Source organism: Scatophagus argus, chromosome 1 (genome assembly GCF_020382885.2).
Source record: "Scatophagus argus isolate fScaArg1 chromosome 1, fScaArg1.pri, whole genome shotgun sequence".
Taxonomy (NCBI): Eukaryota; Metazoa; Chordata; class Actinopteri; family Scatophagidae; genus Scatophagus; species Scatophagus argus.
In genome coordinates, this window is record NC_058493.1 from 10,842,972 (window position 1) to 10,858,684 (window position 15,713).

General features: G+C 39.6%; 1 protein-coding gene across 2 annotated transcripts; it reads left to right on the forward strand.

The window, feature by feature from the left end:
- The first annotated feature begins 1,607 nt into the window (after positions 1-1,607).
- alpk3b (alpha-kinase 3b) lies at positions 1,608-13,705 on the forward strand. 2 transcript variants are annotated; one of them, XM_046381664.1, is made up of 14 exons: positions 1,608-2,299; positions 2,515-2,734; positions 4,802-4,923; positions 5,176-5,293; positions 5,673-6,939; positions 8,248-10,225; positions 10,337-10,484; positions 10,653-10,780; positions 10,878-10,913; positions 11,009-11,283; positions 11,503-11,591; positions 11,701-11,918; positions 12,431-12,479; positions 12,609-13,705. In XM_046381664.1, the coding sequence occupies exons 2-14, from the start codon at positions 2,607-2,609 to the stop codon at positions 12,913-12,915; spliced, it is 4,863 nt and encodes a 1,620-aa protein (XP_046237620.1). In that variant the 5' UTR covers positions 1,608-2,299; positions 2,515-2,606; the 3' UTR covers positions 12,916-13,705. The 2 variants fall into 2 exon arrangements, with proteins under 2 accessions (XP_046237620.1, XP_046237652.1); XM_046381696.1 differs by lacking the exon at positions 1,608-2,299 and having other exon boundaries at positions 2,521-2,717.
- The last annotated feature ends 2,008 nt before the right edge of the window (positions 13,706-15,713 follow it).

Genomic DNA, 15,713 nt, shown 5'->3' on the forward strand with positions numbered 1-15,713 from the left:
CATGCACACACACACACACACACACACACACACACCTCTGGACATGTCCTGAACAACAACAGTTCTCTAAATCTGTGTTTGTCCATTACCACTCTGGTTCTAATGACTGATTATGACCATTTACATTTGCCTCACGGCAACCTCCATCTGCTTCTGAATGTGCACAGTTATTATTTGCAGAAGACAGATAATGGCACCAGCAAAGCCAGAGGTAGTGATCTCAGTGAGCATCATCTGCAGCCCCTCTATAAATCTGCCAGACTAAGCCACAGCAGGATTTTGAGAAGCGCTATACATAGCAAAGCACGAGGGCACGTAATGTTGAAATCATGTCCCCAGCAGACACCATGTGAATTCTGGTTTGGAGGAAGACCGTTAAAATACTGATGTGATGATTTGTTTTGGAAAAATAGAGAATAATATGATGTGGTTAACAAAATACATCAAACACCTAAAGAATTTCTGCAGTCACTTTAACCTTTTTACTCCTACCCAACAACATAAGTGCACATTTTTCACTATCTTCACACTGTGTATGTGGTTCAGTGTTAGGAAATCCCTCCCCATCCATGAGCAGTTGGATAATATGTTTAAAGGGGGATACAGTATCAAACAGAGTCTGCCTCTGCAGTGTCTACACACCCTGTTGTGCTTTGATCTCTCTGTACACACCCTGTCCAGAATATCCAGACCATGCTGAGGCAACACTGTTTTCCAGCCCCTTCACAGCAGACTGGGCACCAGTCACACTGACCGCTCTGCCGTCCTTACATGTCTGTCACTACAGTGTGCGTATGGGTGTGCAGGATGTGTTGTATGGAGTCCATTCTGAAATACCATTCTTTGTGTCAGTTTTGGGGGATTAAAGGTTCCACATTCTTAACGTTGTTATTTTTTGTCATAAGAATATTTACATTTTCAAGTTTGTTAGAATTTTGTTTACCTTAAGGTTGTCAAATTGAGTCAGCATATCATCCTCCTGGCAAGAAAAGTGGAAAGTGTGGGAGTTAAAGAAGGCTAAGGTGGACTGAGGATGGAACAAAAAAGTTAAAATAGCTGATCAGAAGACACATAGGTATGTGTAACATGACGAGCCAATGTGGTAACACGAGAGCAAATTTGGACTGATACCTTTGAAGTTGATTTAGGGAGAGCACACTCAGGAAGCTGTAATTCATAGTAATGCTTGTGCCAGTTACCATCAATTCAAAGGAGATTTGGAGGGTTTGCAATTTGCATACCAGACAAAAAAATAAGTTGGTGAAAAAGAAGAAAGTGAAAATAAAATATTGTCAAAGGTGGCTTTGATGACTTGAAATTCTCATAGGTAAATTTTTTTTATTTTTTTCTGTATTTAGTTCGATTTGTTGGATGAGAAACTAAAAAGGCAACATGGTACCTACTGGTAATTCCAGTCAAACATTTGTATTGAATTCTGTTTAAAAAATTGACACTTAAACATGTCGAATACAAAAAGCGCTAATCACTGACTTGTGCGTAAGAAAGAATGTGTTTATGTGCATGCTTGTGTAGAGATAAGAGCTCTTTGGCAGTCGGTGGGACCTGCCTATATAAGGCTGTTCTATTCCTACTGCTTTTTCTCTGGGGATCCAAAGCAATTGTCAATCATTGGACAATGCATGCCAGAGGGCCTGGTAGGTTTCACCATTATATTGTAAACATGTACTTTTATCTTTCTAAAAACCAAAACCAATTTGTGCTATTTTTGTAAAGATTTACTTGCAAGTCTTTGTCAGAACGTTGTCAGGTAACCAGAGGTCATTGTAACTGCACACTTTTTGTTTGGAGAATATTGTTGTGTGACTGGATGAGTGAAAGACAGCACTGCTCGTACTAATGGACTGAACGTGAAGGCGTCATTCTCCTGATTGACAGGCTCATATGATCCTTTACTGCAGTCTTCTCTCTCTTCTCTGGCCGCATATTATCCATTGGTACCAGACGAGAAAAAGCTCGCCCTGTGTTTTAAAAATCCTCACGTCCTATTCAGGGAACTACCAAACCTGGGATGACCTTATATTTGAGTTGGAATAATAGTAGATTTTTTGACTTCCAAAGGATTTTTCTTGCTTGTGTACAGACTTCTAAATGAATGGCTTGGGATATTGTTTTTTATAAAATGATCCAAAGGCAAGTTTGGATGTGCTGTTGTGCCTATTTGCAGGCCAACTATAAATAGTCCAGCAGCCTACGCATGCTCATGTTTGATTGGAAATTGCAGTCCCTTAAGTCAGTGCTGGAGGGTATCTGTCAAAGGAGGGAAAGAAACTTGTGAATGGTGAGTTAACTGTATAAAATAGACTGCTGAATGTTGCTAGTGTAAATAATGAATAGGACAGAGGAGTATTTTTAGAGAGAGAGTCTTCTTGTGTTTTTAATCTTGGTTATAGGAAAACAGTTTTCTATGTTATAATGTACCATAGGTTTATCTAACATAACTTTCTGTTGTGGTCTTGTGATCATTGTTCATGTTTTAACCCTGTTCTCTTTTAGCTTTCATTAATCCCACTGGAAAGATAAAAAAAAAAAATAAGTGGCAACACCAGGAGAACTTTTTTCCTGAGTAATCCTCTGTCTTGTGGAAAATGGGTTCACGGAGGGTAGCGACGCGCTCCTCTTTTGGCAATGGGAGATCCAGCAGTGGGGACGATGTCAGTGGGAGCAGCCGGTCTGGTGGCTGCAGCTACCTCTCTAACGTAAGGCCAGAGAACAGGTACGGGTTCTGTGCTGTGCGATCTGTTGAAACACCTCTGTAACCACCGTGTTTGTCCAACAAGTGCTCTGTAATACATCAGTACTTAAACATTTTGCTAACCTAGGGTGTACGTGTGTGGCTTATTATTTCTTTGTTTGTCGCCATGGTCACCAGTGTTTAAATAAACTGTTGATTAAGAACAGCATCTCAGTTATGCAGCAGGGGCCCCATTTCACATTAAGCGATACACTCACAACAGCGTCTACATGGAAAGTTTTGTTCGTGGAACATGGAAGGTTGTGTCACAGTATACCAGCAATGACATCAGAATCAGAATCAGAATTCCTTTATTTATCCCTGAAGGGAAATTCTTAAAACATCACTACAATATAGCTATAATATCAATAACCATGATGTTAAAAAATAAAATTTTGTTACTATGTTAATAATACCGATATGATAAAAGCATGTAAATCCAGTGCAGATGTTAGTGGTGGATCTTTTCTTCAGCAGCTCGTCGGGTTCCTTTTCACTGTTCTTTAAATGTAACTATTCATTTTGTACACTCGTATTTTGAGTGTAATTCATTTGTCCAAAAAGAAACAAAACACACAAACTTACAGATGGATTTGACAGCATAGGATTTTTTTCCCAATTTTTTTTTTTTAGAGATATTGCAATGGTGTCTGGAATTCTTTTGTCCGTGATAATCATTTAGTGAAAATACCTACAGGTTCGACCAGCTCTTCAGTGATATCTCAGTAGTACAGGGCAGCCTTTATGGCAACACTATCAAAGTTACTGTGGCTGACAGAGAAAGTGTTTATTACTGCCCTGATGTTTCATCACTGTTCTTTCTTTTTTCTTTTTTTGCAACAGAGGATGATATGGACATCTAATAGCTAGAATTTTGACTCTTCATCACACTTTTGTGGGCCCTTAACAAGACTATTGCTCATGTTCTTCACCACAATAATGTGTGTTATCACTGCAAAATGACATTTGAAGATAATTTTGTTGCAATGGACAGGGATATCACGTGAGGAAAATGATTTTCTGAAACGATGAACGGAAAGTTCTTTTAGACTCTCGACACAATTAAATTATTGTCTTTTTTATTTTATTTGCAAGAGGCAAACACTTAAAGCCAACAGGCTAAACAGCAGTACATGCACTATGTACTGCTGTTTAGCTTATTGTCTGTAAACCTCACAGTATGTCCAGTATATCATTTAAGTGTGGCTGTGTGACTGACTTTAGTGTGTCTTGTTTGGCTTGTTTAATCGAGAGTAACATGCAGTGAAGTGTAACAGTATTCTTTAACTGTGCAGTGAACCAACACTGAAATGGACGTCAACACCAGACATGGATCAACTGCCCGTAATCTATACAAGCATCATGATAAAGCTCTTATAATATGCATGCAAGCCTGCATCAATTTATGGAATGTGTGTGATGTTTCCTCCGCATTTCCACATGCTATGATGGTTTAATGTTCTTTGAACCATTAAATTTTTGGTGATGACTTTCATTTTTATAATTAATGTCATATGGACTAATTGGCACTCAGTAAGGACAAGCCAAACAGGAATTTGTTCTGAGGTCAAAGATCACAAGAGACACTTAAGAATGTGTAAAAACTTCTCAACGCTCAGCAAGGACGAGTCTTAACTTAGTCTTATTTTATATTATTGATATGACTGTGATTAATTTAAATTTAACGACCAAATAAAAACACTGAGTTTTAATCATAAAATGCCTCTGAGCTGCATTCTCTCATCATCTTAAATGTGAGGAAAGTAAGGCAGTGAGGCAGGGTCTGGAGACAAATAAACACATCTGGTGTTTTTGTTTTAGAATGATAGAGAATCTGGTTAACTGTCTTAACAATTTGTTTAAAAATAAAACTGACCTTTTACCAGCTTCAGTTATTAAAGGTTGCCATTTTTAATTCAGACACTAAGTCACTCCAGTTCTTTTTCTCTTGAGTCTGAAAACCTCCCTTTGGCACTACACAACAATCTGTTATGTGTGGACTGTAAACGACTTTATCACTCAACTGACCAGCTGGCTTTGGTCACACAGGAGCACACTTTGCAGTATGATGGCCCAGCTGACAGAGGAAACACAGCCCTGCTTTGAAGTAACCCTTAAGTCAAAAGCTGTGTCTGAGAACTGCAACGTGAAGTTCTCATGTGTGGTTACAGGTAAATACTTCTTCATTCTGTAGTAGTAACACTTTACAAGGCTGAAGTGTTTAGACTTAATGGAAATATATTCCAGGAGTATCCAGTAATAGAGTGGAATTCATTAAAAGTCTGTGTAAGTAGCATCCTTATTAGACTTTGTGACTGCACAAATATACTGCACTACATCTGTAAAGCAGCTCGATATGTTTCATCCAGAAGTTGATTGCCCTGCACTGATGTCCAGAACGTTTTCTCTTCTGTTTTTTTCAGGACACCCTGTTCCTCAAGTTATATGGTATAAGGATGATGAGCAGTTAGATAGATACTGTGGACTTCCTAAATATGAAATATTCCGCAATGGAAAAAACCATTCCCTGCAGATTTACAAGTATGTATGTTTGGATATGATATCAGACCGCTCTTGTCCCACCAAGTTACTCCAAAATCAATATTGTATTAGCCTTTACAAACCTTCTATAAGATTACTACACAGCAATGGTACTCTGATTGAGGCAACAAAGCCACAGTGTTTCATTTCATCTTTTTGCTATGAAATAGCAAGAAAATACTAAGAGAGTGCCTTGTTGTTTTTGCCAAAATTAAGTAAAGGTTTTAATCAACAGCTTATCACCCTGAACAAGAGTTTTGTCAACGCAGCACCAATGCTTAAGTTTTGGTTGCTTGTCAAGAATCAATTATCTGATTAATACTTTTATAATTAGGATATAATTTTAATTAGGACTACTTAAATTGTCTTTTGTTTGTAGTTGCACTTTGGAAGATGCAGCTATATACCAGGCTTCAGCCAGCAACAGTAAAGGTATTGTGTCCTGCTCTGGAGTCCTGGAGGTGGGTGCAATGAATGAGTTCAAGATCCACCAGCGCTACTTTGCCAAGCTCAAACAAAAGGCTGACAACAAACGCAGGGAAGCGGAAGGTAAAGAAAACCAGGAGCCACTACGAACCATCAGTCCAGACCGCACACAGAGGAAACGTCGCTCCACAATGGAGGCCTTTCTCAGTACGCCAAGTTCCATGGAAGATGAGGGCAATGAGGAGAGGCACCAGGCTACAGCCGTAGAGGCTGAGGCCAGGTTGCAGGAGGCAGCTGTGGAAGAAGTGGAAGAAAAGCCAGTCCTCATTGCTAATGGAACGGTGTCTGCTGTAACTAATGGACAGGCCATCAGTGAAACTGGTGACCAGAACGGGACATATATATATGACTCTGCCCAGAAGATATTCACTACTTACCAACCAAAACATCCCTTCATCAAGAAGAAGATTAAAATTTCCAACAGTGCCAAAGTTGCAAAATCAGACACATTGGCCGGGCAGGCATCTGAAGAGAGAAGAATAAAAAATGAGACCTTCACCTCTGTAGCTTGCATTGAGTCAGTACAGTCTGAGGGGGATTCAGAAGAGGTGATGGAAGTAGAGAACATTGTTAGTTCATCATCAGTTGTGGATTCAGACTCCGGAAATATGACAGAACATACAAAATTACAAACAGAGGAAGTACTGCTTCTTGAAAATCCTTTAAAGGATGAAAATGTATGTGTTGAGGTAATTGTGCCTTCACAGAAAGAACAGCTCACTGCCCCAGTACCTCCTGCTGCTCTTACATCTACAGATCATGCTGTTTCAGGACCTGTAGATAAAGGAGCTGCAAAACACGAGAATGAACCTGGACACAAAGCTACAGAAGGACACTGGGAAATTCAGAGTCAAAGTCCTCACATCTCTTCAGCACTGCTACAGACAAGTGCTGCAACAGCAGCATCCCAACAGTCTCCCAGGAGAGCAAAGGAGTACATTCATAAAACAGAAGATGTAACAAACATGGATATTGACAAGAAGTCACGTATTTCCAATGGCGCACTTTTATCACACAGAGACTCAGTGAACACACCATGTGAGGACAGGACCGCTTTACCTCAGAGCTCATGTGAACGGGCTGGAGATCAGCTGTCTGAGAAGGAAACAAGCCTGTGCCAAAAACATGCGTCTGTGTCTCAGCCAGCCCTGCTAAGTGAGGTGAGCGAGCCTTTTCACATGAGCTCATGAGTGCTTTGTGTTGCCAACACAGGCCTCACCAGTTACACAAGTAACCTGGAAATATTTATAGCCTTTATAAGTATGCCCCACAGTGAGACAAGAATTAAATGACGCACATGTTGACAGACGCAGCATCAGTGAGGTGCTATTGATATTGTAAGTTCAAAGGTCTGAGAGCTGGCCATTGCAGCATTACTCATGATTTACAATTATACCTACAATTTAGCTTTATAGGTTATAATGCATGGATCAAGCAAATTTCCTGCAAAACACAAAGACTGGAAACAGAGTCTGGTCTGCCTCTGTTAGATAGCAATTTTTGTTTTTAGTCTTCAGTTTGGATTAACCAAGTTAGACACAGCAACAGAAACTAACAGAGGCAAGTTAGCTGTTTCCCTCAGCTAAGCTAGCAGCTGCTGAATGTAGCAGATATTTATTCAGCAGCACACATTTATTTTCCCAAATGCCCAACTAAATCTTTATAAAAGTAAAAGTGAATGAAGTCACGTGTTGGTGTTCTGCTAGTGACATAAGTGATGATGTCATATAATGTAAGTGTACATAACTAACTTACAGTATATTCTGACACAGTATAAAAAATGAATTTATTAACTTGTTTAGCTATTTGGATTGTGAATCTTCATGCTCCACTGCTTATGTCTTCGCTCTGACCTCAGCTGTATGGCTGAATACTGACAAGAGTGAGAGCTGAGGCAAAACACTGAACAGCTGAAGCACCTCTTAAAATAATTCGCATTCCTTTCTGGCCACACTAAAATGGAAAATAGCAACATTACATGTCAGTAGACCTCACAATGACAGAATTCTATAGAAGAATGTATTTTATTATGAAACTAACTGTATGCTGTGTTAGTAGTTAAGCACTTTGAATCAAAATGTTTTGGCTTCACTGAGGCAGAGCTCTAAAGTTGTCCATCTTTATGTACAGTCAGTGCTTGCAATATGCAACATCATTACTAGATGCCACTAAATTCAGTGCACTGAACCTTTGAGAAATATTATAAGATTTATTTGCAAACCTATCTCTGAACATGAATGCAAACACTAATATGGCAGCTATGTGAATATATACAGGTGAAGGAAAGGTTTAGGTATAGCTATATTTGCTCTGCTTTATAAATTTCTTTTTGTTCTAAGGTCTTTTCATTCCATCCTCTATTTGTTGCTGCTTGCTGTTTATAAAAGTACATGTGTTTATCCATGTCTTGCATAGCGAGGGAAAAAGGTTTGTATTCATGGACACCTCTGCTTGTTTTATGTCCCAAGGTTACACAGGCCCATACAAAGATGAACGGGAGTGAAGCACCTGTCAACTTTGAGCTTCCAAAAAACCAGAGCACGATGGATGCACAGAAACTACAAAGCACTGCATTACAGAGAGATACCTCGACAGATGACATCCAGACGCCTTCTTTGAAATGTGGTCTTCAAGCAGCCATTGACAAAATAACACGGGACACATCGGATCATTCCAGGGGATCAAATGAAAACTATATGGTCCTTTTTACAGACCTGCCGAAGTCACCCCTTCAAAGCCCCGGTGGTGGAGAGAACACTCAGAGGTGTAACATTTCTCCTAGAGCCAAGCAAAGCCGAGGTGATACAGCTATAAAAACTGTTGATGGGACAGAAATACAAGTGTGTCAGAAAGGAGAGGGTAAAGAGGTGGCTAAGTTATTACTGCAGCCTGGAAGTGTGGCCCCAAGTGAGAAGATAGTTGAGATGGAGACTGAAAGTACTGCTCTACATATTGAACACATGGAAACCATGAAACCAGAAACCAAAGATGCAGCAGATAAAGACACTGATGTTGTCAATGTGGATGCATCTAATAATGAAACTGAGAAGAATGAACATATATTAAAAATGGCAGAAATAACTAGTTCAGAATCACACAAATCTAAGTCAAAAATATCTAAGCCTGCTATTCCGCTCTCTGGAAAAACTTCACAAAATACAAACTTGTCTGAAGACATACAAGAAATTCAAAAACCGGTAACAAAAGTCATATCCATAGCAGAACTTTTAAGATCACAAATAAAAGCTCTTGACTCTATGCTATCAAATTCAGTGGCCACCATACCGGCTCATGCTGACTTTGTACAAGATCCAACTGCAGTTTCTACAAAAACATGTGAGGAGTTAAAAGATGATGATGGCAAATGTAAACTGGAAGTGAAGAAGTCAGTCCCTGACAGGAAAACTGAGGTGACTGTTGACGATACTCCTCCCAGAAACATAAGGGAGACACTTATGGAGGTTTATCATCAACTGAATAAAACTGATCAGGAACACATTCAGACTCAAGATGCATCTCCACCACCCACTGAGGCATTACAAAAACCTCTTGTAATCCCACCTATCTCTGTTGTAGACACTAGAACCACTACAGAATCTGCAGGACTTCATGTTCGTCCCAAAAAACATGATGAGGGAATTAAGTACATTTGCAAGGAAACTGGAACTGTCATTCAAGAACCTGGGACTCCACTTACAGTGACACCTGTGAAGTCCAGTGGTGAAGAATCAAATATTACTATTTTGGAGCATGCTAAGGATAAACTTGTTCAAGGCAAAGACACGGGACAAAAGTTAACCTCAGAGGTGAAACCCAACAGCAATGCTGAAAAAGGAACTACTGAAATGCTTGGAGATGAAAACAAAACAGAAGAATACAACACAAAAAACAGTTTTTTGCAGAGTGTACAAAAGTTTTCCACTAAAACTGAGCTTGGCACAGATATACAAGAGAATAATCTTCAACGTATTCAACAGGACAGCTCTGTTGTTGAGGAATTTTTAAAGACTGATTCCTTTGCCAATCCAACTCCTGAGGCTAGTCCATTATTAAAAAAAAGAAATTGCATTTCTCCCATTCCCTCTGCTACTGCACAAGAGCTGGCCTCTGGGGCGCGACGTAAAATTCTAATACCAAAGACCAAACCTGAAGAGGCCTCAGAGGCCACACCACTGGTCACCCAGGAAAAGGATGTTTTTACACAGAACATCAAGCCCTCCTCAAGTCCTGTGAACCTCTCTCCATCACCAAGCCTTGCACGACAGTCACCTCTACTGCAGCCCACTAGTGGGCAAACTTCTCCTGCAGAAAGGCGTTCCCCTCTCTTGAGCAGGAAGAAGATGGCACCTGAGAATCAAGCACCAAGCCAGCAGCTCACTCAGGAGATCCACACCCCTAAAACTGAGGGGAAACCTGCAGAGAAAGACAAGTATGACCCATTCAAAGGTAAAATAGCCTTCATGTCAGAAGAGTATTTTTGAATGTTGATTGATAGTTAGAACATAGAGGATTGCGTATCTTTAACATGTGGTCTGTGTTGGGTCTCTTTCCCTTCAGCTCCTCAGGTTATTCGTAAGATCAGGAGCGAAACCTTTGCAGATGCTTCAGGACACTTGAAAATGTGGTGCCAGTTCTTCAATGTTCTTACTGATTCTACAGTTAAATGGTACAGAAACGAGGAGGTGATTGCGCATATTAAAAGAAAGTAAGTTTCCACCTAATATATGAGTGATTGCTTATAACAGTGAGTTTTTCTTGTAATCCTGCAAGGCCTGAATGACCAGCTATTTTGGATAGACACATGCAATTTCAAAAGGAAAAAAAAAACTCTTTTGAAACCTTCTGGGTTATTAGTTATTTGTTTGTTTCTCAGTGCAGGCGATGAAACTCTGGTCAACCTTGCCATTGTTCAGGCATCATGCAAAGACTCTGGTGTTTACAGATGCACAATCACAAATGAATATGGGACAGACTCAACAGACTGTCTTCTTAGCGCAGATAGTATGTACTCTTATATCTGTCATAAAATAACCATTTGTTATTGCATTTCTGGGCTGCAACTGGTCTCATTCTGCCTTTTTTTCTCACTGTGTTGCAGTCTTGGCTGGAATGTCCCTATGCGAGGACCTTGCTGGTAAGATGAGATTTTACATGCGTAAATCACTGTTTTTCCAATATCAGTGCCAAAATGTTTTTCTGACTGCTATTCACACATTCCTCTGTATGCAGTGGGAGAGGAAATTGAAATGACACCCATGATATTCAACAAGGGTGTAGGTGACCCTGGTGTGTGGGGCAACAAATTCTTTGGCCGTATAATGATGCAAGAATCTCATATTGGTGATGGCTGCTCGCATAAAGTTTGGAGAGCAAAGGTCATCTATGGTCTGGAGCCTGTGTTTGAGTCTGGAAACACATGTATCATTAAAACGCGCAACCCCATCGCTTATGGAGGCAAAGGAGAAAGCGGTCTTATAGACAGGAACCTGCACATTGTTGAGCAGGTGTGTTTGGTTTTGTAGTTTATCTTCTTATCTTGTCTTCTCTAATTTAAGCACGTCATTCATTAAACTAACAGATCCAACATTAAAGAGAATCAGTCAAGTGTCATTTCTTGCACCCACATAGGATTAATGTGCCACTAATCAAATGGAGACTGAATACATAGACTGGTGTGGGATGATCTTACGTTTACTGGCAATTTTTCAATGATCCACCTACAGGAGTGTAAAATTCAGAACTTGGCTCGAGAATACTGCAAAATCTTCTCTGCAGAGGCAAGAGGGATTGAAAACTTTGGCCCATCTCTTGAGTGAGTACAATCAATTGACAGTTCATCAAAAGTTAATATCCATTCATTTACAAAGCATGGACAAGCCTCTCTATAGGTCTCTCAGAGCATAGCAATCTTTGTCACACAGGGTGCTTCCAGTCTACTTGATGTACCGACCTGCAAACACCATCCCTTATGCCACAGTGGAGGCTGATCTGACAGGAGCCTATCAGAAATACTCTGTATTGGATCATACAGGCAGAATAGATATGAGGACTGGCTGTGAGGTGGAGCAGAAGTGCTGTGCCCTGCAGCACTGGATCTTTCAGTGGACCAGTGGCAATTTGCTACTGACTAGGCTGGAAGGTAGGCCGCCAGTGAATAATGTTTTCCACACATTTGGGGCTCATGTACTTAAGAATGAAACAGTCATTTGACGTCTTTATTTACCTCCAGGCTCATCCCACAGCATAACAAGCATTCACACAGTATGATATTGAAGAAGTAGCAAACATTACACACCTTCCCATAACTAATGTGGTCCATTATGTGACAGCAAGCTTTTTTTTTGTGCTGACCTACTTAAAATGACACCCTCTTAACTCTTACCTTAAGGTAAACGAGGGAAGTGTTCTTTTTTTTTTTTTTTAGAAAAACCTTTAGGTTTATTGCACACTAATTGTTACACAGCATTATATTAATGATAAAATGTAATTATGTTATGTTATGCTGGATTTTTGAAAAAAATTGTATTTTAGTCATTTTTCTACCTCCTATACTTTTTGTGCTGGAGTGAATGTGATGACATTTTACATGGCATGTCTGTCACATCTGAACGTATTACCTGAACAACAGAAAAATTGTGCGTTACTTTGCAGGTGTTGACACCAAGATCACCAATGTTGGAATCTCAATCAAATCGACGGGGTCAGTATATTTGTGTTGTTTTGTTTCTGTAAATTATACCGTGAAAACCTCATTTTACAGGTAATTTGCGTTTTTGCAGATCACGACTGTAACATTGAGTTTTGTTTTGTGTTCTGTGTGTCGCTGCAGGCACCATGGTCTATCTGTTCAAGGGAATCCCAAAGTTTTTGACCAGTTTGTCGTGCAACACCAGTGTAACTACTTCTGTGGTCTGCTAGGCCTGAGGTCATTAAGGGTAATGGACTCCTTAATGACGCCAATGAAACCCAAAGGCCCCAGGAGTCCGTTATTTCAACGTAAAATGGCTGCTGGCTCCTCTAACCCTCAGACCGGACGGAAAACTGCTGGTAGCCCCAGACTGCCCAGGAAGGATGAGCAAGAGGGCAGAAAGACCCCCACTAGGCAAAAAGCTGCCCAAAAAGCTGAAAGTTGTTAAGATGGAGAGTAATTGTAATTCACTAACATATGAAAGATCACAGATTTTCTCAATGGAACAGTGTCCTGATCAAATGCCACTGATATTTTGAAGTCCTAAACCAGAAATGATTCACTGTTGGGTTTGAATCAGCAAAGCAGAGCAGGAGGAACTGGAAGAAAGGAAGAAGGCTGAAGACAGTTTGAAGAGAGCTCTAAAACCCTTTATAGACCAGGAAATAGACTAATAAATTATATGACTTAACTATTTAATTTAACAGCCACCATTCCTTTCCATTATCATTTATTGTGGATTGAGGCCTTCACATGTTGTCGTGATTACCTGTTATGTCCTAAAAGAGCATGACACTACAGTGTAGTGGTGAGTAGTAGCTTTCCTGGGTTTGTATTCTATCAATCCATGTTCCATTGTATTTCAATTGAATCCCAATCTCAGGTTTGATATTTGCACTAAATGAATGTGCAAGAGAAGAGATTTGAACTGAACTGGTATTATATGTGAAATGTAAAAGCACAAACATCTTTTCACACTTGTAGTAAAATGGATCTACAATAAGCCCCAGGGTTACACAGCATGATTTTAAGGATGGCAATAAACAGCCTTGTTTTTCAGTAATGTATCAAACCAACTGTAGCTTCACATGACACTGTTGTACAGTGGCTAACGGTGCTGTGCTTTTATATTGTAACCTGTCATGTTTACGTGCTACTCTACATTGCACTGCATTTTTGGAAACTGCACCTTTGAAATGCAAATGGTTGTAAAATAAAGATATGATTACGCCTTTGGAGATGCTGTGAAAGTGCATGATGTGTACTTTTTAAAATATGTCATTTTAAATCAAAATTAGCACATTATGGAGTGGGCTGAGTCACTCTAACGAAAGCCATCCCACTCAGTCTATTTGACATCAGCAGCCTCTCTTTATCATATATATCATCTAGAAAGATAAATAACCCAGTGTTATCTCAGTGACTCCTATTACGTGAGAGGACTCTGTCACATTTCTTTCTGTCATCATACTGACATGCACCCATTATTTATAGCATGAGAGAGGTTCTGTGAAAAGGCTTGCTGTATTGTTTAAACAATATCTGTAAAGCAAATCTATTTTTGTCTATATTTTTCCAGCTACATCAGATTTATTCAAAAGATGTAAAGCTGATCTACTTGGAGAATTCTATCCAATGTATTGTACTATTTTCAAGACAACAGGCTTTGGGAGCTTGTATTACAGGTGGCTGGAAAAAGGGACTGTGAGCCCAAAGGGACATTTTTCAGCAGTGCCTGTGGGATTATCAGTACAGTTTGGCATGTCACAGTAATAAAAGCTACAGTTCCATTTATTGAGACTATTGGGACTTAAGAGTAACAATTGAATGACACAGTGTGTACAATCCTTTAAGTAGCTTCTGAGACATCTTGTTACATAAGTACACAAACATCTGCCTCATGGTAGTGTTACGGTCAAATTCAGGGGTTTGCCAGGTCCAGTAGGATTCATTCTCTGGGGCCCATGATTATCTTCTGGTCTGGATCAAAGTGATTTGACTGACCAACAGACTGACAGCTTACACGGCTAAAAATTACATTACGTGTTTACACATAGATCCAGAATAATTTGTTTTCATATTATTTAGAGTCAGAGCAACATATACATTTGGAATAAATACACTGTAACACTTTATGTTGAAGCATGTTAAGAATATCTAACATGTGAATAACACATTGTGACAAGTGTTAAACAAAAAGAAACTCCTTCTGTCATCTTTTGCATGCTTAATAGCACCATCACTCAGGGGCAAATCAGATTCCTTCACAGATATTAGAGAATGAAGTGTTGCTCGCAACCAGCGTGTGTGTTTACGAGGTGAAAGGCTAACTTCATCATGATAATCATTTGTGATTTCCAGTCATTAGTGAGTCATCGTTTATGTAAGTGGGGAGCTCACGCACGAGTGTGAACAGTGCTGGGAAGCTAAATGAACACTTAACGGAAAAGTTTGCTCAGTGTCACTTCTAATGTTGTCCAGTGGGGAGAGATGACAGACTTTAGTGGGAGGTAGATGATCCTTCTGTAATACAGTCCATATTTTTTTTACATCATACCATTTTGTTCTATTCTGTGACACACCTCCTGTGTTGGCAGGAGGACAGAGATAAAAGGACTGCCAGTGCAGAGTTTTCACCAAAGTTTTGGTCTTTGAGCTGCCCAGAGAGTGTTCCTCTAAAGAGAAAGTGAAAATGAAAAAGAAAAAAAATGAAAGAGTGAAAATATTATGGTCAACCTGCATTACATAAGTATTTATTTATTAATAAAATATGCATGATATTCACTTGAAAAGCAGGTTAAAAACACTATTGTGCTACAACACTATCATGAATGATGGATAACGGAATTCAGAGACTTTCCTGTGTTTCATCTGATGTCAAGAAACCATTAGAACAAAAGCGAATGACTGTTGGCCCATGAGTCTCGTTAATTCACTGATTTTTTCACCTGGTGGACTCCATTCATTCCTCTTTTCAGGAGACTGACTGTAGAGTAACTGAGGTGTGATAACAACATGGAGAAGGTAGGGCTTGCTATGAAACAAGACACTCCTGCCATCTACTGTTAGTTCAATCTTCGTGCCATTGATGAGAATAAGACAAATCAAACCAGCTTCTACTTGTAGTATCAAATGATGTCTTTGACTGTTTTGACTGTAGTTTCTATGCAACTCTGGAGGGTTTCATGAACCAAATATTTAGTAATGGATGAGCAGTTTTCAGATTGGCAGTGAAAAACAAGCAAG

Coding starts and splice junctions, on each gene's coding strand:
- alpk3b (XM_046381664.1), top strand. CDS start 2,607: ATGGGTTCACGGAGGGTAGCGACGCGCTCCTCTTTTGGCAATGGGAGA. Junction 5,294..5,672: donor CATTCCCTGCAGATTTACAA/GTATGTATGTTT, acceptor TTTTGTTTGTAG/TTGCACTTTGGAAGATGCAG. Junction 10,781..10,877: donor CTGTCTTCTTAGCGCAGATA/GTATGTACTCTT, acceptor ACTGTGTTGCAG/TCTTGGCTGGAATGTCCCTA.